The following is a 24,580-nucleotide window of genomic DNA, read 5'->3' on the forward strand; positions in this document are numbered from 1 at the left end:
TTAGTCAACCTAATGATTATCAGATGCTGATAGATTCCTAGGGCTTCCCAGATGCAAAGGGTATAAGGCAATGCCAAGGAAAATCTGCAATAAGGGAGTTTTTAAGGAATAACTTATCAACCCAAACACCAAATGCTAAGTGCATGAAGAGAGCTTCTTCTTACTCCTATCTACAGGGCCCACATCAGATGATAAGATCCGTAAGCAGGAGCCAGGTTTCACTCCCTCCCAGCATCTCCAACTCAGGTCCTGGCACACCGTAGATACCAGGAATTCACTGCTGAATACCGTACCAAGCTACACATTTCTGTGCTTGGCGAAAATGTAAAGCTTAAAATAGTCACCTGCTCATCCTAGAAATGAAAATAATGACTATTTTCTCCAAGAATAAAATCATGTGTTCCTGGTAGTATTCTAGGAAACCACATTATTACTTGAGAATCAGATACTAAAAAAACTGATAACTATTGATCTCTTAACATTTCTAATTCTGAAATTAGGTTTCTACTGTGAATTATATTGCAATAAATTAAAATTTGCCTATTTTGACTTGCTGCCTAATTTAAGCTCAGAGTACAGCTGCAATGCCAGAATGGGAAGCACCCTTGGTACCCACTGGTAGGACAACATTCGCTGAACTACAGAAGTGATTCCAATTTCACTAGTTTGTCCACTGATGTCCTTTCACTGCTCCAGATTCCACACTGCATTTACATATCTTGTCTCCTCAGCCTCCTCCAGCTGTTACAGCTTCTGGGTCTTATCTTTCATGACATTGATATTTTTCAAGAGTAATCATCAGAATTCTGTAGAATGTCCCTTAATTTGGGTTTGACAGTTTTACTGGTACAGTGATTTTTCAAATGTGTCTTTAAAACTACTAACATCAATGAGATAGAAATTAAAATACTTGCAAATTATTCTTAGTAATTGAGGCACATATATCCCAGATTCCATTTTTGGCATAAAACACAGCTAATCCAAGTTTCACTAAAGATAATAAAGCAATCTTTCAACAATTCAATGTGAATGTTATTATAAATAATCCTCTACAAATATAAATAGAAAGGGGAAAAAAGCAGGTAAAACAAAATAATTACTGGAGAAACAAATGTAGCCTGTGTATGGAAAAGCCAATGTTAACTGACCTAGCCATTCTATAGAGCTATTTCAGAAGAAACATGAAACTGGTGTGAATTTCTAGTTAGCTGAAGTTTCACTGGCAGTAGCTTTGAAGAAGGAACTATCTAGACACCATCTAATTTGTATTATAGTTGTTACCCCCATGGGCATATATTGGTACCATATTCCATAGAAGTTTCATGGCAATCAGTACAATGTTCAAAGAATTTATGTCAAATGTGAAAAAAATCTTGAGCTAAGGATATGAATTTCTAAGCCAAATACACATTTTTGGGTACACAAAATTACACTGATTCCCTTATTAAAAAGGGCATGTGAGAAACCAGTTCTAAGAACCTTATTTATGAGCCACTCCATGAATCTGATGAATCCATAGCTAACAGTAACTAAAAATTAATTCTATTTACATCAAAATCAGCAACAATTGAATTGCTCAAAAAGCACATCTGTTATTTTTCTGGCCTGGGTGTGATGGCTCACATCTGCAGTCCCAGCACTCTGGGAGGTGGAGATGGGTGGCTTAAGCTCAGGACTTCGAGACTAGCCAGGGCGACATGGTAAAACCATGTTTCTACAGAAAAAAAAAAAAAAATTAGCTGGGCATGGTGATCCATGCCTGTAATCCCAGCTACTCAGGTGGCTGAGGCAGGAGAATTGCTTGAACCTGAGTGGCTGAGGCTGCAGCGAGCCAAGATCGTGCCATTGCACTCCAGCCTGGGCAATGGAGTGAGACCCCGTCTCTTTAAAAAAAAAAAAAAAAGTTTTCTCAAGTCCCCCTAGTCATCCTTCCCTCCCATTCTTACAGAAGCCATTCCATCCAGGCCCTGATCACTGCACATCTCATCTTCCTTAATCACCTCTCAACTCTTTCCAGTTCTGGTCTTTTTGCTTTCAATCTGTGCTCCATGTTGCTGTCGGTTTTATATTCCAAAATCCAAAAAGAGATCATACTGCACACTCCACACACCCTGCAGTGAGTCCCCAATCCCCCTCAACTCCTATCTGAGCATTTAAACCCACATCAAGTGACAGCCCACAATCATCACATATTGACTCTACTCAGCCAAAACCCTGTCCTGTCTGACCTCTGTTTCCTAGAGAGCCTAGAAACAGAGAGGGCTCACTGTTTCTAGGGTGTTAGCCCTCTCTGGCTATCAGGGCTCACTGTTTCTAGGAAGTGAGCCCTCTCTGGCTACCAGGAGTCACCTGATAGCTAGACACAGCTCAAGATGGCAGAAAAAAAAAGCACTTGGGAGTCAGCAGCAAAGGCCAGGGCAACGGAAGCCTAAAGGATAGCCTGGAAACATATTCTAAGATACCTGCACAAATCCCCTGCAGAGGAGGCGTTTTCTTTAGGAGGGTGGGGATGGAGAGCAGTAGAGAAGGCATACCCAAGGAAAGAAACTTTCTAGCTTTTCAATTCTACTATCTTCTACAGAGTCTTACTTAATCCTGTCTTCACGCCTTTTGTTCACATTGTACTCAGTGACCAGAAAGTGTCTCCCCTGATTTTACTCATCATATTGCTGTTATTCATTCATTAAGTAGGATTTACCAAATGTTACTACATGCCAGGCACTATGTCAAACAAAGGGTGTAGAGTGGAGATGGCAACAGATATTGTTTTTGCCCTCAAGAATCTTAAAATAGAGTGGAGGAAGGCAGATAAAATACAATCAAGTAACAAACGATATAATTAAAAATTGGGGCCAGGCACGGTGGCTCACGCCTGTAATCCCAGCAGTTTGGGAGGCCGAGGTGGGTGGATCACTTGAGGTCAGGTGTTCGAGACCAGCCCAACCACCTCTACTAAAAACACAAAAATTAGCCAGGCATGGTGGCGGACACCTGTAGTCCCAGCTGCTTGGGAGACTGAGGCAGGAGAATTGCTTGAACCCGGGAAGAGGAGGTTGCAGCGAGTTGAGATCGCACCATTGCACTCCAGCCTGGGTGATGGAGGGAGACTCTGTCTCCAAAAAAAAAAAAAAGGAGAGAGAAAAGTAGAATTAAAAGTTAAGATACTAAACAGGGTCCCAAGATAGAAGAGAGTATTTACCATGAAAAGAGCAGGAGAGGGAACACTGAAGCAGAGGTTCGGAAGGAATAGTCATGGAGGAGACAGGGCCAGTCCTCTACCGAACCTCTCTGGGCATCTGTCTCACTCTGGCTACACTCACACCATGGCACCGGTCACCTGTGACCTGTACCTGTGGTTCCCTGTTTTGAGCATGGGGATCCTTTAAAAATCGAGAATGTACTGGACTCCTAAATGACAACAGTCAAACTTTTCCTAATTGTTTATACACATACAGATTTAAGGAGACCTTGCAGTAATTCTGAGGCCACCCAGTGCTTCGTAACTGAAAACCACTGACCAATACTATTAATGTGATATAACCATCAATAGCACTTTGGGTAGGGTACTCTTCTATCCAATAGCAATGTAAATTCACTAAGACTGTAGCTTACACTTGTTTGAATGTCTCCACTATCCTCCTCACTGCAACACCCAGCAGGTTTATGCACAGCAGCATCCCTTCCACTTACGGGTCTTCTCATGCCTTCTCGGCTCCCACACCAAGAACATTCCAGGTCAAACTGAATCTCCCATTCTCCCAACTCCAAGAGTATGGGCCACCCACACCTAGTAACTCTCCCAAAGGACATAATTCTGTCATTCTCTCTCATTCCCCTTCCACTGTGCCAAACTTCATTTAAAACTCTTTGTTCTCTTTCAAATCTGACTCAACCCACTCATGCCAATGGGCTGCGGGCTATCTGTAGACTGGGACAGTGTCCAGATCTGTAGTCCTAGCCTCAACCACACTAAATTGAGTGTGCTCTGTTCCCTAACAACTCACTGTAGTATTTCACTAATAGATCAGGAAACTTGAAGGAACACTGAAAAAGTTGAGTAGCATCACTAGAAAAAGAGCCTGATATAAAGAGTATATTTTTCCTGTACTATTCTTAAGTGCATGTCTTACTGCATTTGTAGAATGCTTTGTATTTTAAAGTCAACACTTTTATGTTTTTTCCTATGAGATTATCAAGAAGCTATGTGAGAGAGGAAGGGATACTGTTATTTTCTGGAGTCAGGGAACCAGTGACTAATCCTTACAGTCCTATTCTGGATGGGTTTGACAGAGAGCAGGACCCAGATATCTGAATACAGAGCTTTTGTCACAGATTGCATCTGATAAATTATACCAACACTCTGACCCAATGATAATCAACATGACATTGACAGTTCTCTCTTTTGGTCTAAGATTTAATCCTCATATTAATCTCATGTGTTAGAAATGGATTTTATCCTCATTTTACAGATGTGTATACTGAAATACCAAAAAATGAAGCAATTTATCCAAAGTTAGCTACATTTTCTCATAACGTATGTCTTCTCCTGCTTGGGCTTCAGCTGATGGCATGCAGAATATGATCTCTGAAATAATAAAAAGTAAGAGCAGTAACATCCACTGTTGCTATGTGACAGGTACTGTGGTTAAGTAATATATTTACTAATCTGTTAAATATTCACATCAACCCTACAAAATACTATTTTCTTCACTATAGAAATAAGAAACCAGACCCCAGACCCTGAGGCTAGAAAACGGCAGAGCTCATCTAAGCCAGACTCTGTCTTAGCCCTAAAGTTTGTGTCCCCTGCTGCGCTTGAAAATCTTGATGTGTGCTCTGGATTAGCTGGGGAAATCACAGTTCAGAGTCCTCCCACCTCACTCCAAGGTGCTCTGCACGCTGGATATGGGAAGGACAAGAACTGAGGCTCTGCCAAAGCTACTAATATGGGGAAGCATCCAAAGAGTTAAAACAAAAGACACACCTTCAAAATGCACTAACATGCACGCATGTGCGTGCACATACACACACACACATATACACAATACTAATGATTCCACCATCACAATTACTTTACATATTGCTCATTTTCTTCTGCATGTCAAAATATTTGAACCTATAGAGACCTAGATGACAGGAATAACTGTGCACGTAACTTTTTTAGTTTTATGCTTAGCAGAGTATCAAATACAATCAAGAAGTAAAACCACGTTTTATGGGAGAAAGCTATACTAAAAACCTATGTGACTAGAATAAATGTCAGTTTTTTAAATCATATATTTTACATGGAAGGAAGGAAACTACACTTTACTTTCCCAAAAGCAATTTATCACTGTGGAGAAGGTCTTGGCACAATTTTGTTATTTTATTATGATAAAGGAGACTCTAATTACCTTGACAGAATCCAGTAAACTCTTAGGAAAAAATCGCTTTAAACCAACATCTTTTCTGAAATATAAAAAGAAGCATATTAACAAATAGCACCACCAAATCAATTAATATAATGACAAACTTGCAAGAACATAAAAGCACTGTAAATTATTTAATGTTCCATATATTATTTAGGAAGGAAACAAGTATAATAATGCTTTAATTAACCAGTATATTCACAGGAAGGATGGGACAAATCATTTTCTAGATATGTACAGAAAACACAAATACAAGTTGATTTAAATAGAAATCCTTTTGGTTTTTCCTTTTACCCTTATTATTGAAAACTCTTCTAAAATATTCCCTCTTTGTAAATCATAATGCATTTAAAAAACTGTCCTTTTTCAGATATTGCTTTAAGGTTATAAACATCAGTTCCAACTGGGTAATACTGTATTTGTAGAGAAAATAGCTAGCCTGATTAGTAAATGATTCAGGATATACCTTACAAGTTACAGAAATAAATCCCTTAGGTTTATCCTAAAAGTTGACTATTTAAAAAAATAGACTTTTCTGATCAAGGGACTCATTCGTTTATCTCAGTTTCACATTAGGGGGAGAAAAAAAAAACCAGATAAATTTACGTGATTTGCCCTAGGTAAAAAAGGTTAATTTATGGAAATCACAGCAATGTTCTTTAAGTCAGGCAACAAAATTAAATTATCATCAAGAACTGCAACGCTCTAGCCAAGAAAATAGGTTAGAAAGAACAGCTGATTCTTTTCCTAGTACTTTGGTTACTAACTTACTCAGATGTTTTGGCCACTAGGTGTCACTCGTGTGCTAGTAATACGAAATAATGCCTCTGAGGACATTAAGGAATGTCAGGAGACACATAAAAGGATCAAGGAGAAAAGGGAAATACAGGTTTCTTTTCAGAATCACATAATATATCACATATAACAAACTGAATATAAAGTACCAAGAAACAGGGATGACTTCTTCATCCATAACTGTAAGTTGGCTGGCGTTATAAACAAAACTAGACATCATGTCATGATACTATAATTCAAACATTTTAAATCCCTTGTTCTATAATCTGACTGCTAGTAGTACCTAAACCAATGAATTCCTCCTCTGCTAAATCCAAAACTGGTCTCAGTTCTCATTCTTTCTTATTCTGCTATTACTATGTTCATTACATCCTAAAATTATCTCAGCTTCTATGATATACTACTTTCTGGTTTTACCCATCAGTTAATTCATACAACTACTGATTTTACATTTCTGTCTCTAGCCACTTTTGTTTGTAACTTCCTTTCCTTACCTTTACAGAACCATCATTATCTATTTTGACAGTTGGATATGAAGGGGGAAAAGTATCCACACAAGTTCTTCCTTTTCATTTTGCCTCCTAAAAACACAGCGTCTTTGCATTTTAAGGATTTTGATGCCAATCACTACTGGGAAGTAGCAAAATTAGTACACAAAAGACACACTCTGGAATCTACAAGGCGGTATTCTTGATCATTTCTGCCTCTATCTACATTTTCAAGCCACTATTCCATAACAGCAAGCACTGATTTTCATATCAAAGAGGTTTTTTTTTTTTTTTTTTTTTTTTGAGACCGAGTCTTGCTTTGTCACCCAGGCTAGAGTGCAGTGGCCCAATCTCAGCTCACTGCAACCTCTGCCTCCCAGGCTTCGAGCAATTCTCGTGCCTCAGTCTCCCAAGTAGCTGGGATTACAGGTCTACACTACCACACCCGGCTATTTCTTGTAATTTTAGTAGATACAGGGTCTCACCATGTTGGCCAGGCTGGTCTCAAACTTCTGACCTCAAGTGATCTGCCTGCTTCAGCCTCCTAAAGCACTGGGATTACAGGCATGAGCTACTGCGCCCGGCCTCAGAGAGTTCTTAATTTGAATCCTGGCTCTGCCATAGGATGGACTTGCTGTTAACACCTGTGAGCCTCCGGTTACTTGTAAAGTGGGGTGTGAACTACTACCACGCAGTGGTGCTGAGGTTTAAGTAAACTGTTTATGAAGTTCCTGGAACGTGAAGGGGGTAGTTTCTGTTCTGCCATAGAAGAATGCCTTAGAAAGCACTGCTGTCTGGACAGCTTCTGGTCTACATGCCCCGTGTGCCTCACTGTTTAATGCAGAAGGAGGCATGGCCTGACCTGAGGTTTGTTGGTGGACAGTAGAGGTCGTGAGAAGTCGTGAGATTCAGGGGCTACTGTGGACAGAGGCAACAGGGATGAGTGACTGGACATGAGGTGTGAGGGAATGCTGAAGCTATGCACCGAGAACGGGAAGGTGGGTGGGCATCAACAGTTCTATTTTAGACATGTGAGGCTGGGCGAGGTGTACATACATGCCCTTCTAGTAGTGATTTCAAGAAGGCAACTGGCCATGTCAGTATTTGGTTGAGGGAAAGACCAAGGCAGGGAATATCCTCTCCCCGACTGTGTGGCTGTCAACTGCTATTGTCAACCCAGTTACACATCTATTTCTCTCAGAGCCAGGCAGAAATAAAAAACTTACCATATTCATTGCTGTCACAAATAAGAAAATTAAAGATAAACCAAAAAGTGTTGTATGATTCAAGAAAAATGAAAGGAAGCATATATTTTTTGAAAATAAAGACGAATACTAGGTATTGCTTTTACTTCAAAGGTGAAGACAACTCCATTTAAAAAAAAACACCTGAAGGCCAATAATTAGCATATATACAGTATAGATTTTCTTAAACTTATTTTGAGTAATAACGAATTTGTAACATTTGTCCATATGTTAGAATTTTATTGACACCTGGCAGTTGAGAAAATAAAAATGAGGCTCAAGCATACAAGGTCATGGTAAAAAGTCTGCAACACTGCCTTTAACACATTTTAATTTAATCTAGAAGTCAAACTACTTCAGGTTTTGTGATAGAGGACTCTGAGCACACCTAACGCACTATGTTCAAAGATTTTAGGGAAAGCCTATTATAGATATCTAAATTTAAAGCCTTAGGAAACCAAGCAGGGACTTGTAGGTTGTCCCATTTTTAATATGAGGTCACCTCTCTCCATGATCTGTGTGTCTGGGACTGGTTTAAAACGTGCACTCTAATAAGCAGTAGTTTTGCCTCAAGTGGCATAAAAACCTTCTTTGAGCCCAAACTCTGTACAACTGTCCTGTATGTGAATAAAACAACAAATACAACTTATACATCATAAACAAAATATAATTACTAACCTTTATCATATAATAATTCCTGACTATATTAACTGTCAAAGGATACGTCCTAAATGCATTTAAACTCATGTAATAAAAAACTAGCTCACATGAAGCTTTTAGAATACTGCCAAACCCCAGTTCCCAAACCCAAGCATCAGTTTATTAGATTCCCACATCAGTTCAGAGAAAACTCTTGAACCCATACACAGATGACAAGACACTAACATTAGGTTAGAACTGTGTTGTCCAATATGCAACCACTAGTGATATGTAACTATTTATACTTAAATTAGTTGAATTAAATTAAAAATTATGTTCCCAACTGCAATGCTCAGCACATTTCAAGTGATGAGCAGTCCCATGGGGCTAGAGGCCACCGAACTCAGTGGGGCAGCCACAGAACAGTTCCATTGTTGCAGAAAGCTGCAATGGGTGGGGCTGGGACAGAGCAATGAATCTAGGACTTCGGGCACCCTCATTCTCTAGGGCTTGCTGCTGTGGGCCCAAAGGCTCCTCAGTAAGGGCAGAGACGGGTGAAATGCATGAGCACTGGGGATAGGTGCAGAGCTACCACAGGCACAACCACACAAGGTTCCTGCCTTGCTCAGAAAGACTGGGGAAAGGAGGTATAGAGGGGTGAGGAGAGAGCTCTACCATGACAACGCAGAAGGCAGCAGATCTTACAGGAGACAGCTGTACGTTAAACAAGAAGCCTTTCGTTGGGATTGCCTGTATATACATAGCAGAGGGCTTCTAAGTATTACCTTTCCTACTTCTCTCTCAGAACTAACAAAAACAGTTTCTATGATCTATTCACTAAGATTCAAATCATTTAGATTTGAAGCTACAAAGACTAGAGAGGCTGTATTCGTTTACTTCCTCACGGAGACTGTATGACATACTAGGCACCATAACAGATCATGGGGTAGAAAAATCACAAATATGTTTCCTTTTCTTAAGTGAGATAATTACATAAACAACTAACTACCACACAGTGTGAAAGGTACTATAAGAGTTTAAAACCAATACACTTAGCCATCGAGATTTAAGGTTTTTGTGGCCAATTTTAACCAGAACTCTCTTCATTTTAACTGACCTCTATCCTTTAAGTGAAAGATTTAGAACACTGCTGACTGACGTGGTCTTCGTTCTCTTTTGCTAAACCTCAAAATCTCGTTCATTACTCCACTGATTCCTGTTGCCATTTACCATTTTTGGAAAATCCCTAGAGAGCTCTGCCCTCCCACATCCCTGCATGATGACTGTGCACCTCCTCGTATTCCTCCTTTCACACCATAGTGGCCATCCAGAATCGTTCAGGAAAAGAGGCTGTGTAGGAGGGCCCCTCCCCACCTGCACCAGCTGACTGCCATCAGCATTCCCCACTCACTGAGATGAATCCTCTACAGTGCCCGTCTAGTCCCAGCCTGTGGTCTTATCCTGCACGTGTGTATTCACATCTACAAATTCGTAACACAGCTGGCTTTCAGAAGCCTCCGATGGGAATCAACTGTCTTTACATATTAAAAAGAAACTAACCTTATTATAAGCAAATTCTTATATCAAAGATAAATTTATTTCTCTTCTGGCAGTATTTCTGAGAAGATTCTTGTCTGTTGACCTTGTTTAATATTTTGTGAACACAATCCCTCAAATACTTAAAACCTAGGCAAAAATGCAGCCAAAACTAACTTCAAATATAACTTAAACAGGCATTTCCATGTAGTAACTCTATCTTACCCTTTCTCCAAAACTGTCAGAAATAGTATGGTGGTACTTTCACCTCTAAATTATACTCAAGCCTCTTAACAATAGACAAATGCTAAAATTATCTCACTGCAATGGAGATTGCTGTTTCTTAATGACATTCTTCCCTTCATCCTGGGGATGAAGTTGTCTTTTGGTCAGGTACAGTGCTGCCTTCCCCAGTCTCTTCTGTAGCAAGGTATGGCTATGTAACTATGTTTTCTCCTATGTTCCTCTAAGGGAAAGTACTAAACAGCAGGTTCATAAATAATGTCACTATTATTTAATGTTGTTTCATTATAATGTAGATGAGAAAAAAAAATCGATTCCCAGCTGGGTCACTATATGGAGTGTGCATGTTCTCCCTGTGTCTGTGTGGGGTTTCTATGGTTACTCCAGTTTCCTCCCACATCCCAAAGATATGCATGTTAGGGGAACTGGTGTCTGAACTGTCCTAGGATGAGTGAGTATAGGGAGGGAGGAGAGAGTATTCCCTGTGACAAGAATGGCATCCTGTTCAGGGCTGGCTCCTGCCCTGCATCCTGAGCTGCTGGGATACAGTCCAGCCACTCATGACCTTGAACTGGAATAACTGGGTAAATAATTATGTCTTCTTTTTAATCAGACTTTTAAAAATGTATGTTTACATTTATTCCAACGTTTAATACTAGAAGTGTTTTGGATCTCTACTTAGAAGCTGGGGATGTTTTTGTGACCAGAAGGTAGCTGCTTTCTCTCCTCCTCACCTCTTATTTACAAAAGATGTAAATAAAAGTCTTGTCTGTTTTACACTCCAGTTGTTCCCTGTTGTGTGAGCCCACAGGAAGTAACGTACCAGGGACAGGGGCTGGGGGACTTCACTGTCTTCTCCTTTGCCTACAAAAAAGGTACCTTGGTTCTTCCTAGATTGGAAAGACATGAAAAAGAAAGACTAATGAACTCTTTAGCTGGTTTAAAGAAAAAACCCTTAAGTTTCTAGATAGTATTTGTCTCACTCTCAGAAACTGTGCCTTAGCGGTAGCAGTACTAGTATAACTCAAAATAGTTATTTATGGCATTTATGGCTGGGCATGGTGACTCACACCTGTAATCCCAGCACTTTGGGAGGTCAACGCGGGTGGATCACTAGAGGTCAGGCATTCGAGACCAGCCTGGCCAAAATGATGAAAGCCTATCTCTACTAAAAATACAAAAATTAGCTGGGGATGGTGGTGCACACCTGTAATCCCTGCTACTTGGGTGGCTGAGGCAGGAGAATCGCTTGAACCTGGGAGTTGGGAGGTTGCACTGAGCTGAGATCATGCCACTGCACTCTAGCCTGGGCAACAGAGCGAGAGACTCTGTCTCAAAACAAACAAACAGAAACAAAAAAAGTTATTTATTAATACAGTAAAGCAGCCAGGCGTGGTGGCTCACGCCTATAATCCTAGCACTTTAAGGAGCCCGAGGTGGGCTGATCACTTGAGGTCAGGAGTTCAAAATCAGCCTGGCCAACATAGTAAAACCCCGTCTCTACTAAAAATACAAAAAAAATCAGCCAGGCATGATGGCGGGCACCTGTAATCCCAGTTACTTGGGAGGCTAAGGCAGGAGAATCGCGTGAACCTGGGAGGAGGTTGCAGCGAGCCGAGGTGGCGCCACTGCACTCCAGTCTGGGCAATACAGCAAGGCTCCGTCTCAAAAAAAAAAAAAAAAAGTACAGTAAAGCTGAAAGGGTATTCTGCATTAGGCTGTAAACAACTGAGTTTGACTTTAAAATTCCTGCCAGAATCTAATAAATTATGTGGAACATTTCATGAGTTTTCTTATTAGAAAGGAAAAAGAGAACCATGAAAAGTACTAATAAGAAACAAGTAGTATTCTGCATTCATGTATACTTCCTTTCTGTACTGAAGAAATACATAAATTTCTAAATGGCTCCAAGTTACTAGCCAAAACCAATAGGAAAAAGCAATGCCAATGCTCTCCTTGAGGTATGGGGGCCGCTAGGGTCCCCAGTTGCTCCTGTGATAGAACAGCCATGGTGTATGCATGCAAGTCCCTGCACATCCTCTCAGCCAGGCCACTCCTAAAGCACTGGCATCAGCCTTTACAATGGCCGCAATGGAAGACAGGACCAAATGCAATGTTGTTAAGTATCTTTATTATATAAAATATAAATAGGTTAATATTTTTGCTGGTATGCTATTATTGGGCCAGGTGTGGTGGCTCACACCTATAATCTCAGCACATTGGGAGGCCAAAGTAGGAAGACTGCTTGACCAGCATCCGTTAAGCTACCGTTCAAGAACAAGGGTGAAATTTTTAAGAGAGAGAGATTTAAAAACAGAATTTTATCATCAGAAACTACATATTAAAAATTTCTAGGTCGGGTGCGGTGGCTCACACTTGTAATCCCAGCACTTTGGGAGGCTGAGGCGGGCGGATCACAAGATCAGGAGATCGAGACCATCCTGGCTAACACAGTGAAACCCCGTCTTTACTAAAAATACAACAAATTAGCCAGGCATGGAGGTGGGCACCTGTAGTCCCAGCTACTCAGGAGGCTGAGGCAGAAGAATGGCATGAACCCAGAAGGCGGAGCTTGCAGTGAGCTGAGATCGCGCCACTGCACTCCAGCTTGGAAGACAGAGTGAGACTCCGTGTCAAAATACAAAACAAACAAACAAACAAAAAAACACTTCAAAGTAAAAGAAAAAGGGAAACTGATGTTGGAAAGATAGATTGAGCTACAATGAAGAATGTTTAGGCAATAGGGAGATAAACATGCAGGTTTCTAGGATGCCCCCAGCGCACGCGCGCGCGCGCGCACACACACACACACACACACACACACACACACACAGCACGACATGCAGAAGGGAAACTTTTTGGCTTTCTGGACCGACGGTACCTGCAAGGTGGGGACGATGAACCCGGCACTTGGGCACTGAGATTGGACCTGAGGGAGTCGGAAGTGGTATCATTTCCTGGCTCTTGTCAGAAGCCGCAACAGTGGAAATTAAGCCCCTGGAATTCAGCTTGCTCAGTCTAGGGCCACCAGCCTCTGATTCAAGCCACTGTGGTGGCCTGAGTGAGAGTCAGAGTAACAGCAGATTGAGACATCCCAGTACCTCAAGGTTATTGTCAAATACAGAACAGAAAACAGCTATGCATAAAAAACATGAAGAAATAAATGGTGCAAACACCACAGATGCGCATAGCAGAGGTTACCAAGCATGAAGAAGATTACATCATATGAAATGGAACGTCTAGAAATGAAAAATGTAAGTGGTAGAATGAAATAAACAAATGAACAACGTATGGCATAAAGATACTACTGAAGAGAATTAAAGAATTAGACGACAAATCCAAGGAAAAATCCCCCCCAAAAAAGAGGATCCAGAGAGACAGAGATAGAAAATACAAAAAATGTAAGAGATAGCAAAGATCAGAAATACATCTATTGATTATTAAAGAGACAGTGGCATATATTTTCCAGATGAAAAACATGAATCTACAGAATTGAGAAGTATGCCTTATTCCAACTGGATTTATAAAAAGAAATCGAAGCACAAGACATGAATAAAACTAGAAAAGATGAAAAGTAGGAAAAGGACCTTAAAAGAAAAAGCAACCACAAAGAAATGTCAACAGACATTTCTAGTCATAACAGAATATCTTTACAGTGTTGAGGAAAAAAAAACCAATGATCTGAACAATATATTTGGAACAAAAGGAAAAGCATACCAGAAAGGTGGTCTGAGATACAAACATGGTTATTTTAATCAAGGTCTTGCTCTGTTGCCCAGGCTGGAGTGCAGTGGCATGATCACAGCTCACTGCAGCCACAACAACCTGAGCTCAAGCAATCCTCCAGCCTCAGCCTCCCAACTAGGTGGGACCACAGCTGCGTGCCACTGCACCTGGCTAGTTTTTAAAATTATTTGTAGAGATGAGGTCTTGCAACATTATGTTATCCATGCTGGTCGACACATCTTCCCACCTTGGCCTCCCAGTGTGCTGGGATTATAGGTATGAGCTACTGCACCTGGCCCAATAAAGGATGTTTACGAAATAAAATAATACACATGCAGGGAAAGCCAAAAATAACAACTGTATAAAATAATAATAATGTCTAATATTTGGAGTTTCAATTTTGAAAAGATACAACTAAAATAACAGGAAAAAATGATGTGTAAGTTGGAAGAAGATGGGGAGACTTAAGGTGTTTCAAGGTCCTTGCTTTAAGACAGGGTTAGATAAGTTTAAAATCTGGAGTTGGTTAATATAGAAGGTTAAATGTAAGGGTAACTAATGAAAGAGTAGAGATGTTTATAAATTTCAAAGTAATTACAGAAGAAAATGTGGACTAAGAATACCAACAAAGAAATAAACAGCACATGCAGTCACACACAATTCATTTCTAGGACACTGGAAACAGATAATAAAAGCGAGTCCAATATATCACGCATCCTAAGAAATACAAATGTACTTAACCTATCAGTTCAAAGACATACTTAGCAAACTGGATTTAAGAAATCCAGCACTATGACATTTTTAAAAGACACACCTAAAAAGTATAAGGACACACAAAAGTTGAAAGTGAAAAAATGGTAATGTATAAACCAGGTCAAGGCTAACCAAAGAAGGCAAAACAGATTTCAGAACAACAACAACAAAAAATTATCAGGCATAGAGAAGATCACTACATAATGATGCAAGATTCAATTTACCTAAAACGCATATTGTTTGGATGTTTAAATAAAAGAGCCTCAAAATACAAAGGAAAAATAAATAGACTTATAGGAAGAAACTGGCAAAGTCATTATCACAGATGGGTATGTTAACAAGCTTGAATAGGAAATGCATTTTTTAAGTCACACTAAAACATTTATAACAACTGATCACACAAAGCAAATACAACAAAATGTTAATAACTGTAGCATTCTGGTGCTAGACACATAGATGCTGACTGAACAAGTCTCTCAACTTTTTGTATTTTTGAAACTTTTTCATGATAAAACACTAGGGGAAAATGATCTTATTCTAGGGTCCACAAAGGAAGGCTCCACAAAAGCTGAGAGGCTCTTGTCACACAGACCATGCTATCTGAGCATAATGCCATTAAGTCAAAAGTTAATTTAAAAAGAAAATATTTTTAAAATCCACACATTTGAAAATATAAAAACAGAATGAATGCACAAAAGTTTCAAAACAAACATTTAACAATCTTAACTTCTGGAATGCCTTTGTAAAAATAGGATCTTAAAACTCAAAAACCAAAATGAAAATACCATTTTACTACATTAAAGAAAGACAAACTTCTGTATGATGAGAGCCATATACACATAGTTGAAAGAAAATGACGAGCTAGGAAAGAAAATACAGAACTAACATTACAAGATAGTGTTAACATGACAAAGACTGCTTAAGATCAATAAAGAAAAAATAAACATATTAGAAAAGCTTATTTAAAATACAGTTAATTTACAAAAAAAACTTTAAAATGGCCATATATGCAAGGAGGTTTAATATTACCAGTAATCAAACTAATATAAAGCAAGTTATCATCTGTTGCCTATCATATAGGCAAAAATGAACAAAAAATGGCACCATGCCTTACACTGTTATTAACCTGAACTGAATGTCAACTATTATGTGGCTGTTTAAATGTAGTATTGTATACTCATGGGTGGACTATATACTAATGTATATTTCTATTTAGTCACATGGAAAGATCTATTAAACATAAAGTTGAATAAAAAGGCAAGATGCATATAGGATCATTCCACTTATATTAAAACTATGCACTGAATGCGCACACAAGTGTTAAAACAGAGAGCTATAAGGATATTTACTAAAACTATGATGATGGTTATCAGTAAGAGGAGTTGAAAAAATTTTCTTATTTGACAGTGTAGTTTCAATGTTTCTCTAACTAGAATGTATTATTACCTTTGAAAACAAATAAATTAAAAATCATTTTAAAAGGGCTCAAAATTAAATCAACAGATGAACAATAACATTGTTTTCTATCATTTTTTTTTCTTAACGCTCTTTAAAGAAACTCTACAGTTTGGTTTTTATCCTGACTGACAATCAGTATCTCCCATGGATAATAATCATAATTATAGTCCGCATTTATTCAGTGTTGGGTACAATATGTATTAAGCTCTTGACATAAATTATCTCACTCCTTACGACGCTCCTATATATGTATCACCAATATCCCCATTTTACACGTTTGGAAACAGACACCAAGAGCTTACTAATAAAACTTGGCAAATAAAATAGTCAAGGTGTAATAAGGACTTGAACCCAGATATTCTGCTTTAAGAAGTCACTCAACTAATCTACTTATAAGGAGACAGGGTGCTGAATTCACACAAGTTGTATAATTGCAAAGAATCACTAACATGGAACAAAAGCACAGGAATTTAGAAAGAGGGGACAGCAAAATAAGCACAATAATATCCTAGAACTACAAGAAACTCAAGATTCCTCTTTCTTTTAACTGTCATATTTACTTACTTTAAATAGCGCACATATAAATTAACTAAGATGAAACAGCCATATCAAAACAACAGATCATTCAACTTTCCATGCAGTCCTCTAAGAAGGATCTAATTTACAAACTCATGCTGTCTAGTTCTCCTGTTTCAAGCAATAATAATCACAAGCCCTTACTTATGTATAGCAATTCTCCCATCCAAGTACAAACCAGGCCCGACCCTGCTTAGCTTCCGAGATCAGACGAGATCGGGCACGTTCAGGGTGGTATGGCCGTAGACACGTATAGCAATTCTCATATTCTCCATTTCACTGACCCCTGACAAAAACTATGTAACGTTTTGAAAGCACTGGTTAAAGCCCTAATTTGTCCTCTTCTATTCATCTCTTCTCTGATCATCTGAAGTTCTGTAATTTCTAGAAATAAGCCCAATTTACACCAACTTCAGTGCAAAATTTGACTTTCATTTCAAACAGATCTTGAACTTAAAATTCTTCTCTCCAAACGTACCACTCAGAAATTCACTTTGACAGATAATCTGCTTTTCTTTAACTGTTTTGGCGATTAAAAACATGTCAATGTATTATTCGTGGAAATTTCTTTCAAGTATCTCTCTTCCTGTATCCTTTTGACAGTATGTCTGGCTGTCTTCATTCCTTTGTACACCTCTGGTTCTCACGCAGACTCTCTCTCTCAGTTACTATTTCATTTTCCTGTCTTGGCCTCACATAGAGATAGGTAGAATACAAATCACATCATTCTTTTTCCCCAGTCACTACACTAGGGTAGGCTTCCACAGTGACCCTGAAAGATGATCACATGTGTTCCTGGAGTCCTCTCCCTGTATATGTAACTCAGTCAGGCCACTGAACTAGCACTCTTCTCTTGACTTCACATAACTATTCGCCATCTATTGTACCTTTTTAGATCATCTCTAACTACTTGCTTAATTCTCCCATCAGGATTTTCTTTTTAGATAGGCCTTTTATTTTACAATAGTTTTAGATTTACAAAAGAATTAGAAAAAGAGTATCCTGTATAGTCCACACCCAGGTCCCCCTACTATTAATATCTTGCATTACTTTGGTACATTTGTCACAAATAATAAACCAGTATGAATATATTATGATTAACAAACTCTGTACTCGGATTTCATCAGTTTTTTCCCTGTCCTTTTTCTGTTCCAAGATCTTATCGAGGACACCACATTACATGTAATCATCATGTTTCTTTAGGCAACTCCTGGATATGTGAGTTTCTCTGACTTCCACTGTTTCCTTCATCACCTTGACAATTTTGAGGAGTACTGGTTAGGTACTTTGTAAAATGTCCCTAAAGAGGGATTTGTTTGATGTTTTTTCTCATGATTAGACTCAAGTTATGGGGTTTTGTTATGAGGAAGGCTACAGAGGTAAAGTGTCTTTCTCAACACATTACATCATGGTTGCATACTATCAACACTACTGATCACTGGTTATGCTGACTTTGACCACCTGGCTGAGGTCATGCCTGTCAGGTTTCTTCACTGTAAAGTTACTTTTTCCCCACACTTCCTTTCCTTATTATACTCTTTAGAAACAAGCCACTAAATGTAGCTCATATGTTAGAGGTGAGTTTTATGCCCCACCTCCTTTGAGAGAGGGAATCTACATAAATTTTTTGGAATTTTTCTGTAGAGGAAATTTGTCACTGCTCCTTTAAATATTTATTGATTCAAGTATTTATATTACTATGGATTCATGGGTATTCATACTTTGGGTTATAGTCTAATACTATGTAACTTAATTTGTTGCTCAAATTGTTCCAGCTTTTGTCACTGGGAACTTTTTCCACTGGCTCCTTCATCCTCTGACACGGCCCCATCGTTTTGCTTTTTGAGCACTTCCTTCTTTCTGGCACTACAAGCAGCTCTAGGGCTCACCCTTGTATTTTTTCTCCTCTCCCTCGAACTGCATTTTTCCAAGGAGCTCTGGTTCCTTCCACTGAAGAATGGTACTAGAAACCAAGATCTAAGCACAGAGTACCATAAGAGATGATTTTTAATGCTGCTGGTATTTGTGATTTCATAACAGTGAAATAAACGAACAGTGATCTTTCCTTTTTCATTTTAAAAAACATGAATGTTCCCTTAGAACTAAAAATCAACATGCTCCAAGTAACTTGTTTTCTTTCTCCTCAAGCACACTGCTTTTCTGTGACTGGTATCCATAGTGGCCCATGAGAGAAAACCAAGAGACTCCCTGGGTTCCTCCCTGTCCTTGATTCAAATATAATCAGGCTCCAGTCACACAGACTCTGCCTCTGCTAGCCCAGGTCTCCATGGCCACTGCTTCCTTCTGTCTCACAGCCTCATCATTCTCACATGGACAAGAAAGGTACAGCAGCTTCCTGACTCACTGCTTCCATCTTTAATCTTCTTTAATAAAATTCTAATCTCACAAATACGGAATTCTAACTTGCGAATCTCATCATATAATTGTCCTGCTTGAAATGATGAGTCAGCGATGCTCAAAGACTAAGTCCAGACTCTTTAAAGAATGTACTAGAGAGGTAACGACCTGGTCCCTGTATACACGTCCCTATCTCCCTCATAAGAATGCTATTCTATCTACTCACAACCAACTTAGAGTTTCCTAACCTTTGCCTGATGGTCCATGTTTCTATGCCTTTGCAAATGTTGATTTGTCCTCTTGACTGGCTTCCTGGCTCCCATGCAACAAACCCCACATACCTACACTTTGTGAACCACTCATTCTTTAAGACTTAGGTTAAATAACATCTCCATGTGAAAACACCTCACACATCAAGCACCATTCTCCTGCAAACACCCAGCTGATACTTCCACTTTCATTTCTAGCACATTATGTTATAATTTTGCTTACTTGTCTGAGAGTCTTCCTTTTAGTGAAATGCTTCCTGGGGGTTAAAATTTTGTTTTATTTCCGAATCTCCGGCACTTAGCTACAAAGGACTCAATGTTCAATTATCTTTTGCTGAATTAATTATGAAAAAGATGAAGTATACGGCTTCTAGTCTCCCACAAGTAAACTCCACATTGGGTTAATTTAATACAATCTAATATAACAGTCTAATACACAAATTAATTTCATTATTGGAAAAATTTCTAGTTATTCTAGATTTTTCTGATACATGAGCAGTGAGTAACTTCCGTATCTCCGTTTGTGAAAAACAATCTGTAGTAACTTATACAGAGAATACGAACAATAATTTATAAGCAATTTATAGGCAGCTGTAGAATTCAATATAAATTAGAAAAAATATCACCTTGCTATGATTAACTCTACACAGACAAAATGTGTACGGTAACAGGCCATATACAGTATTAGCTTTAAGACATCTATCAACAAATCTAAATGTTTACTAACACAATTAATGTCATCAAGGATTCTGTTCTTTTCCTCTTCCAGACATAAAATTTTAGAAATAGTAGTGTTTCAGAATCAGTATTTAATTTTAAGATAAACTACAAACTAATTTAGTTCCGCATATTTGCAGGTATAGCTTATAAGTATAATACTTACTCTAATACTTCATAGTTAGACTTCTTTTCTAGGGCATTGCCCCGCATCTCCCAGTATGATCGCCTAAAATCAGGGAAGACATACATTTATATGTATATATAAGGAAAGGTTATATTGTTAAATGATAAAAACTGGGGGAGTGGCATCTGAATAATAAATAAAATCAATGGCAACAACTGCAATTATCTTTGTACCAAACCAACAGTTCATAATTTACTCAAATTTTATTCAGTATTTCACTGATAATCATTATGAAGAAAAGGAAAATACCTGCAAAATATTCAAAAATAATTTAAAAATTGATAAATAAAGGCCTCAATGTATAGTTACCATCTTACCGTATTTCTAGACAACCCAACTTCAAAGCAATTTCCTGGTCCACTTGATCAGCTATCTCTAACATATAATCGCTCTTCACCTACAACAAAAGGAATAGGATAAACAACACTGTTTTAAAAGAAAAATATTAGATATATGCATTCAATAAATGTTTCCTGAGTACCTTTCATATAGTTTACATTGTGTCAGTAACTATGCTTGATGTTAAAGATATAAACATGAGTTATACCAAAAAATATTAAAGAAATAAAACGGTCTCCTATTAAGAAAAGCTCATATAAAAAAAAAAATAATAAAAAAAAAAACAAAAAAAAAAAAAAAAAAAAAGAAAAGCTCATATAATCTATGACCACTTAAATGGGACATTAAGAAACAATGAATAGAGTCTGAATCATAATAACCTTCAGCTGCTCCACACCCTTCCCATGCTGTCAAAAGTGAAAACCAGAAGGGAAATTTCCATTTCTACAAAAATTTGCAGATGTATTTTCTGACCTCAAACTACAGTTCCAGCAGCATATTTTGGACTCCAATGAAAAGGCAAAGGATTTACATACTTCAAAATCCATTTAAATGTGCAGCTGAGGTGTTTCCATCTAACCATCAATTTTAAGTGATTAATCTGCAAAGTAATACAAGCTTAAAGTCTAAAGCAAACACAAGAATCTAATGGAATTCTTGAAATGCCTTCTAAACAATGAATAAACTCAATTTTAAAAGCTGATAAGAGTGATATCAATACTTGCAAGTAATTGTCACTGTGAACACATTTTCAAAGATGAAATGTGTACCATTTCCTTGTAGATTAGCCTGAAGAGATTAAAATCTGCAATTTATTTTGATAAGCGTACCCATTTTGAACCTCACATGAAATGTTATCCCCCCTTCCTCCAAGAAGCATCCCATTCTCTTCAGCAGCACACCTGTGTTACTAGAAAACTACACTCTATTATGAACTTTATCAACACAAAAATTTGTGCAAATTTGTCTTCTCTCTTGTTCTGTACTTTCATAATACCCTCCATTTTGCCTCGTTCCTCAAAGTCTAAAATATATACTCTGACCCTTTACACACAAAGTGTCTTGACTTCTGCCCTAAAAAAATTTTCAAACATCCTGTTCATCAACAACTGCCTACTAGCCTGCTAGCTCATTTATTCAAAGAGTTCCATCCCCAGTTAACTCACCTCTCACTCCACACCAATCTGTCTACTTCATACTGGATGGTTCCTCGTTATGACCGTCTCTTGCAAAGACAACCAGCTCCCCTGTCTCCTATTATCCCTCTGTTTGAATTGCTTGGTAAACCCAAGCCATGTTGAACCTACCCACTCATCCTCTTCATGCTTAGATGAGCAGCTGGAGAAATCATAGTATAAACTCCACTTTCAACTCATGAAGACAAATCTCAAATGGCCAGTTAAAACTATCTGGAAATTGAACAATGCTTGCCTAGGAGGCTCTACAATTCACTGATTTCATACGTCCTCCAGTAAGCCTGCCATATCTCTGTTACAGAGAAGATAAAAGACATCAGATGGGCATACTCTCTGTAACCTACCAGGAATTCATAACTTAATATGCATTTAAAAAGTATGAACATTTACTCATTATTTTCTCTTAAAGTAGGAGAAACATTCCCTCAGCTAGCAGTAGACAACTATGTGCTATTACTGATTTAAGGAATATTCTGTCTCAAAACCTTCCTTTATTTTCTGCATTAGCATCTAAGTCTGGGTGCTCAATAAATATTTATTGAATGAATGAGTGAACAGTCATCATCAAACTGGAGAGTGGGTACATAAATGTTATTTTCCATATGTATTTTCCATCCTTTACAAGGAACAACAGTTTCTACTACTTCCACATAGCGGGCACTCAAGACTGATCAACTGCAACTGAATTAAGTAAAGTCAGTTAAGTAAAAAGCTTTAGGTCTAGAACGATTTGTTTAACTTCAATTGGCTCTTGTTTCTACAAAACAAAAAATAAGTCTCAATCTAAAGCCTGTTTTGCATCATAACTAGGTTTATTATCGAGCACAAAAATAAAGGCGCAAGAATTAAACCAAGACAGGTATTTAGATAGGCAGAAAAATACCACAGCTACTCTGATGGAAACATTCAGTGGCTTTTAGTTGTCCGATGCAGATTTCAGAGGAACTACTGCAGACCACCAATTACATGTTGAGGAAAATGCACCATTATGAAATTCAATTAATCTTGAAGATTAATTGCCACAATTTTTAAACACTATTCACAGGTAGGAAAAATAATCAAATGCTATATTTCATCATCAAAATGAAATTTGTATTGTAAAAATGAAAAAAGGGGAAATTATAATTTAATAATCTTCATTTTAAAAATCTCATTTATGAGAATGATTTCAAAGTTCTGAGAGTTGTTTTCCTGTAGCTTTAATCTCGATTATCAGAACTGTATGATCACAGACTGAATCTATTTGTGGCCCGACGTGATCAAAGTATTCTGCAAAGAGTATAGATCTGAAATAGAATAAGGCATCACCACAGACCCGCATCCTCCCCTCAAGCCCCAAAGCAGCTTCCCCTCTGCCGCCGGAGAGAAAGCAAACTCTGTTCAGTGTCTCAATGCTCCCTGTTATCTAGGCTCTAGAGAGTGTTCTCTCAAGCCACTGAGCGAGGTCACATCCTGAGGCTGGGCTTCAAGACTCAGAATTATGTACACACTTTGTTCATTTCCTTTATAAAACACTTCTTGACTACCTCTCTTTCACTAACTCCCAGCAGAACTGCTATCATTTGTGAAACCAAATTTATCAAGCATTTAAGTTTCTATAAAGTATATATACCTAGCACCATGTCAAGCAGATTTACATGTAATATCTCATTTAATCATCAGACCATCACTGTGAGATGGGTACTATTATCATCCCCATTTTACAGCCTCAGAAAAAGCCTGAAAGAATTATCAAAATGATAGCAGTAGATAATAATCCTACTTAAGGAGTATCCACCAGGGACCAGTTACTACGCTAAGCATTTTACATATATTTCTGATCTTTACAATAATTCTTCAAGGTAGAGTTTATTAGTCCTATTATATATAAAGATCAGAAAACTTAACTCTGTGTTAAGCAAGTATTAAAGTCAGGATTCAAAATCCAGATCTATCAACCCCTAAAACTCCAGCTTTAGTTTGTACCTACAACTTGTGAACCCTTCCACAGTGCAGTTATTCTCTACTAGAATGAAGATTAACAAGCAGGAACCACCTCTCATTTACCCTTGCATCCCGAGTATCAACCACAACAGATTCACATGCATCTCCTAAGGTGCTGGAACACTGTCACTGTGTTGTATTCTCTTTTTCTATTGTGGATTATATCCAGGTCCAGGAAATTTGCAAGATTCTTCCAAAAGAAGACTTCTGAAAGTTGATTTTTAAAAATCAATTTGTTGGCTGGGCGCAGTGGCTCACACCTGCAATCCCAACGCTTTGGGAGGCCGAGACGGGCGAATCACCTGAGGTCAGGAGTTTGAGACCAGCCTGGCCAACATGGTGAAACCCCGTCTCTACTAAAAATACAAAAAATCAGCTGGGCATGGTGACAGGTGCCTATGATCCCAGCTACTCGGGAGGCTACGGCAGGAGAATCACTTGAATCCAGGAGGCAGAGGTTGCAGTGAGCTGAGATCGTGCCACTGCACTCCAGCCTGAGGGCCAAGAGCGAGACTTTTTCTCTAAAAAAAAAAAAAAAAAAAAAAAAAAACTAGGATGGGCCAGGCGCAGTGGCTCACGCCTGTAATCCTAGTATTTTGGGAGGACAAGGTGGGCGGATCACGAGGTCAGGAGATCGAGACCACCCTGGCTAACACAGTGAAATC

The 24,580-nt window shown here is 38.5% G+C and overlaps 1 protein-coding gene across 50 annotated transcripts in view; it reads right to left on the reverse strand.

Moving 5' to 3' along the window:
• The window catches only part of PTK2 (protein tyrosine kinase 2), a 358,952-nt gene that overhangs the window by 180,010 nt on the left and 154,362 nt on the right, over positions 1 to 24,580 (reverse strand). For 49 of the 50 annotated variants that reach the window (XR_003120911.1, XM_025395124.1, XM_025395157.1 and 46 more), the window contains 3 exons: positions 20,715 to 20,794; positions 20,377 to 20,439; positions 5,394 to 5,448 (listed from right to left, as the gene is read on the reverse strand). Coding sequence is in view for 48 of the 50 variants with exons in the window: in XM_025395124.1 (XP_025250909.1) it covers positions 5,394 to 5,448; positions 20,377 to 20,439; positions 20,715 to 20,794 (198 nt within the window). In the remaining 2 variants the exon portion in view is untranslated. The remainder of the gene's footprint in view (positions 1 to 5,393; positions 5,449 to 20,376; positions 20,440 to 20,714; positions 20,795 to 24,580) is intronic. The other variant, XM_025395161.1, reaches the window with a different exon arrangement.

Source organism: Theropithecus gelada, chromosome 8, assembly GCF_003255815.1.
Source record: "Theropithecus gelada isolate Dixy chromosome 8, Tgel_1.0, whole genome shotgun sequence".
NCBI classification, from domain to species: Eukaryota; Metazoa; Chordata; class Mammalia; order Primates; family Cercopithecidae; genus Theropithecus; species Theropithecus gelada.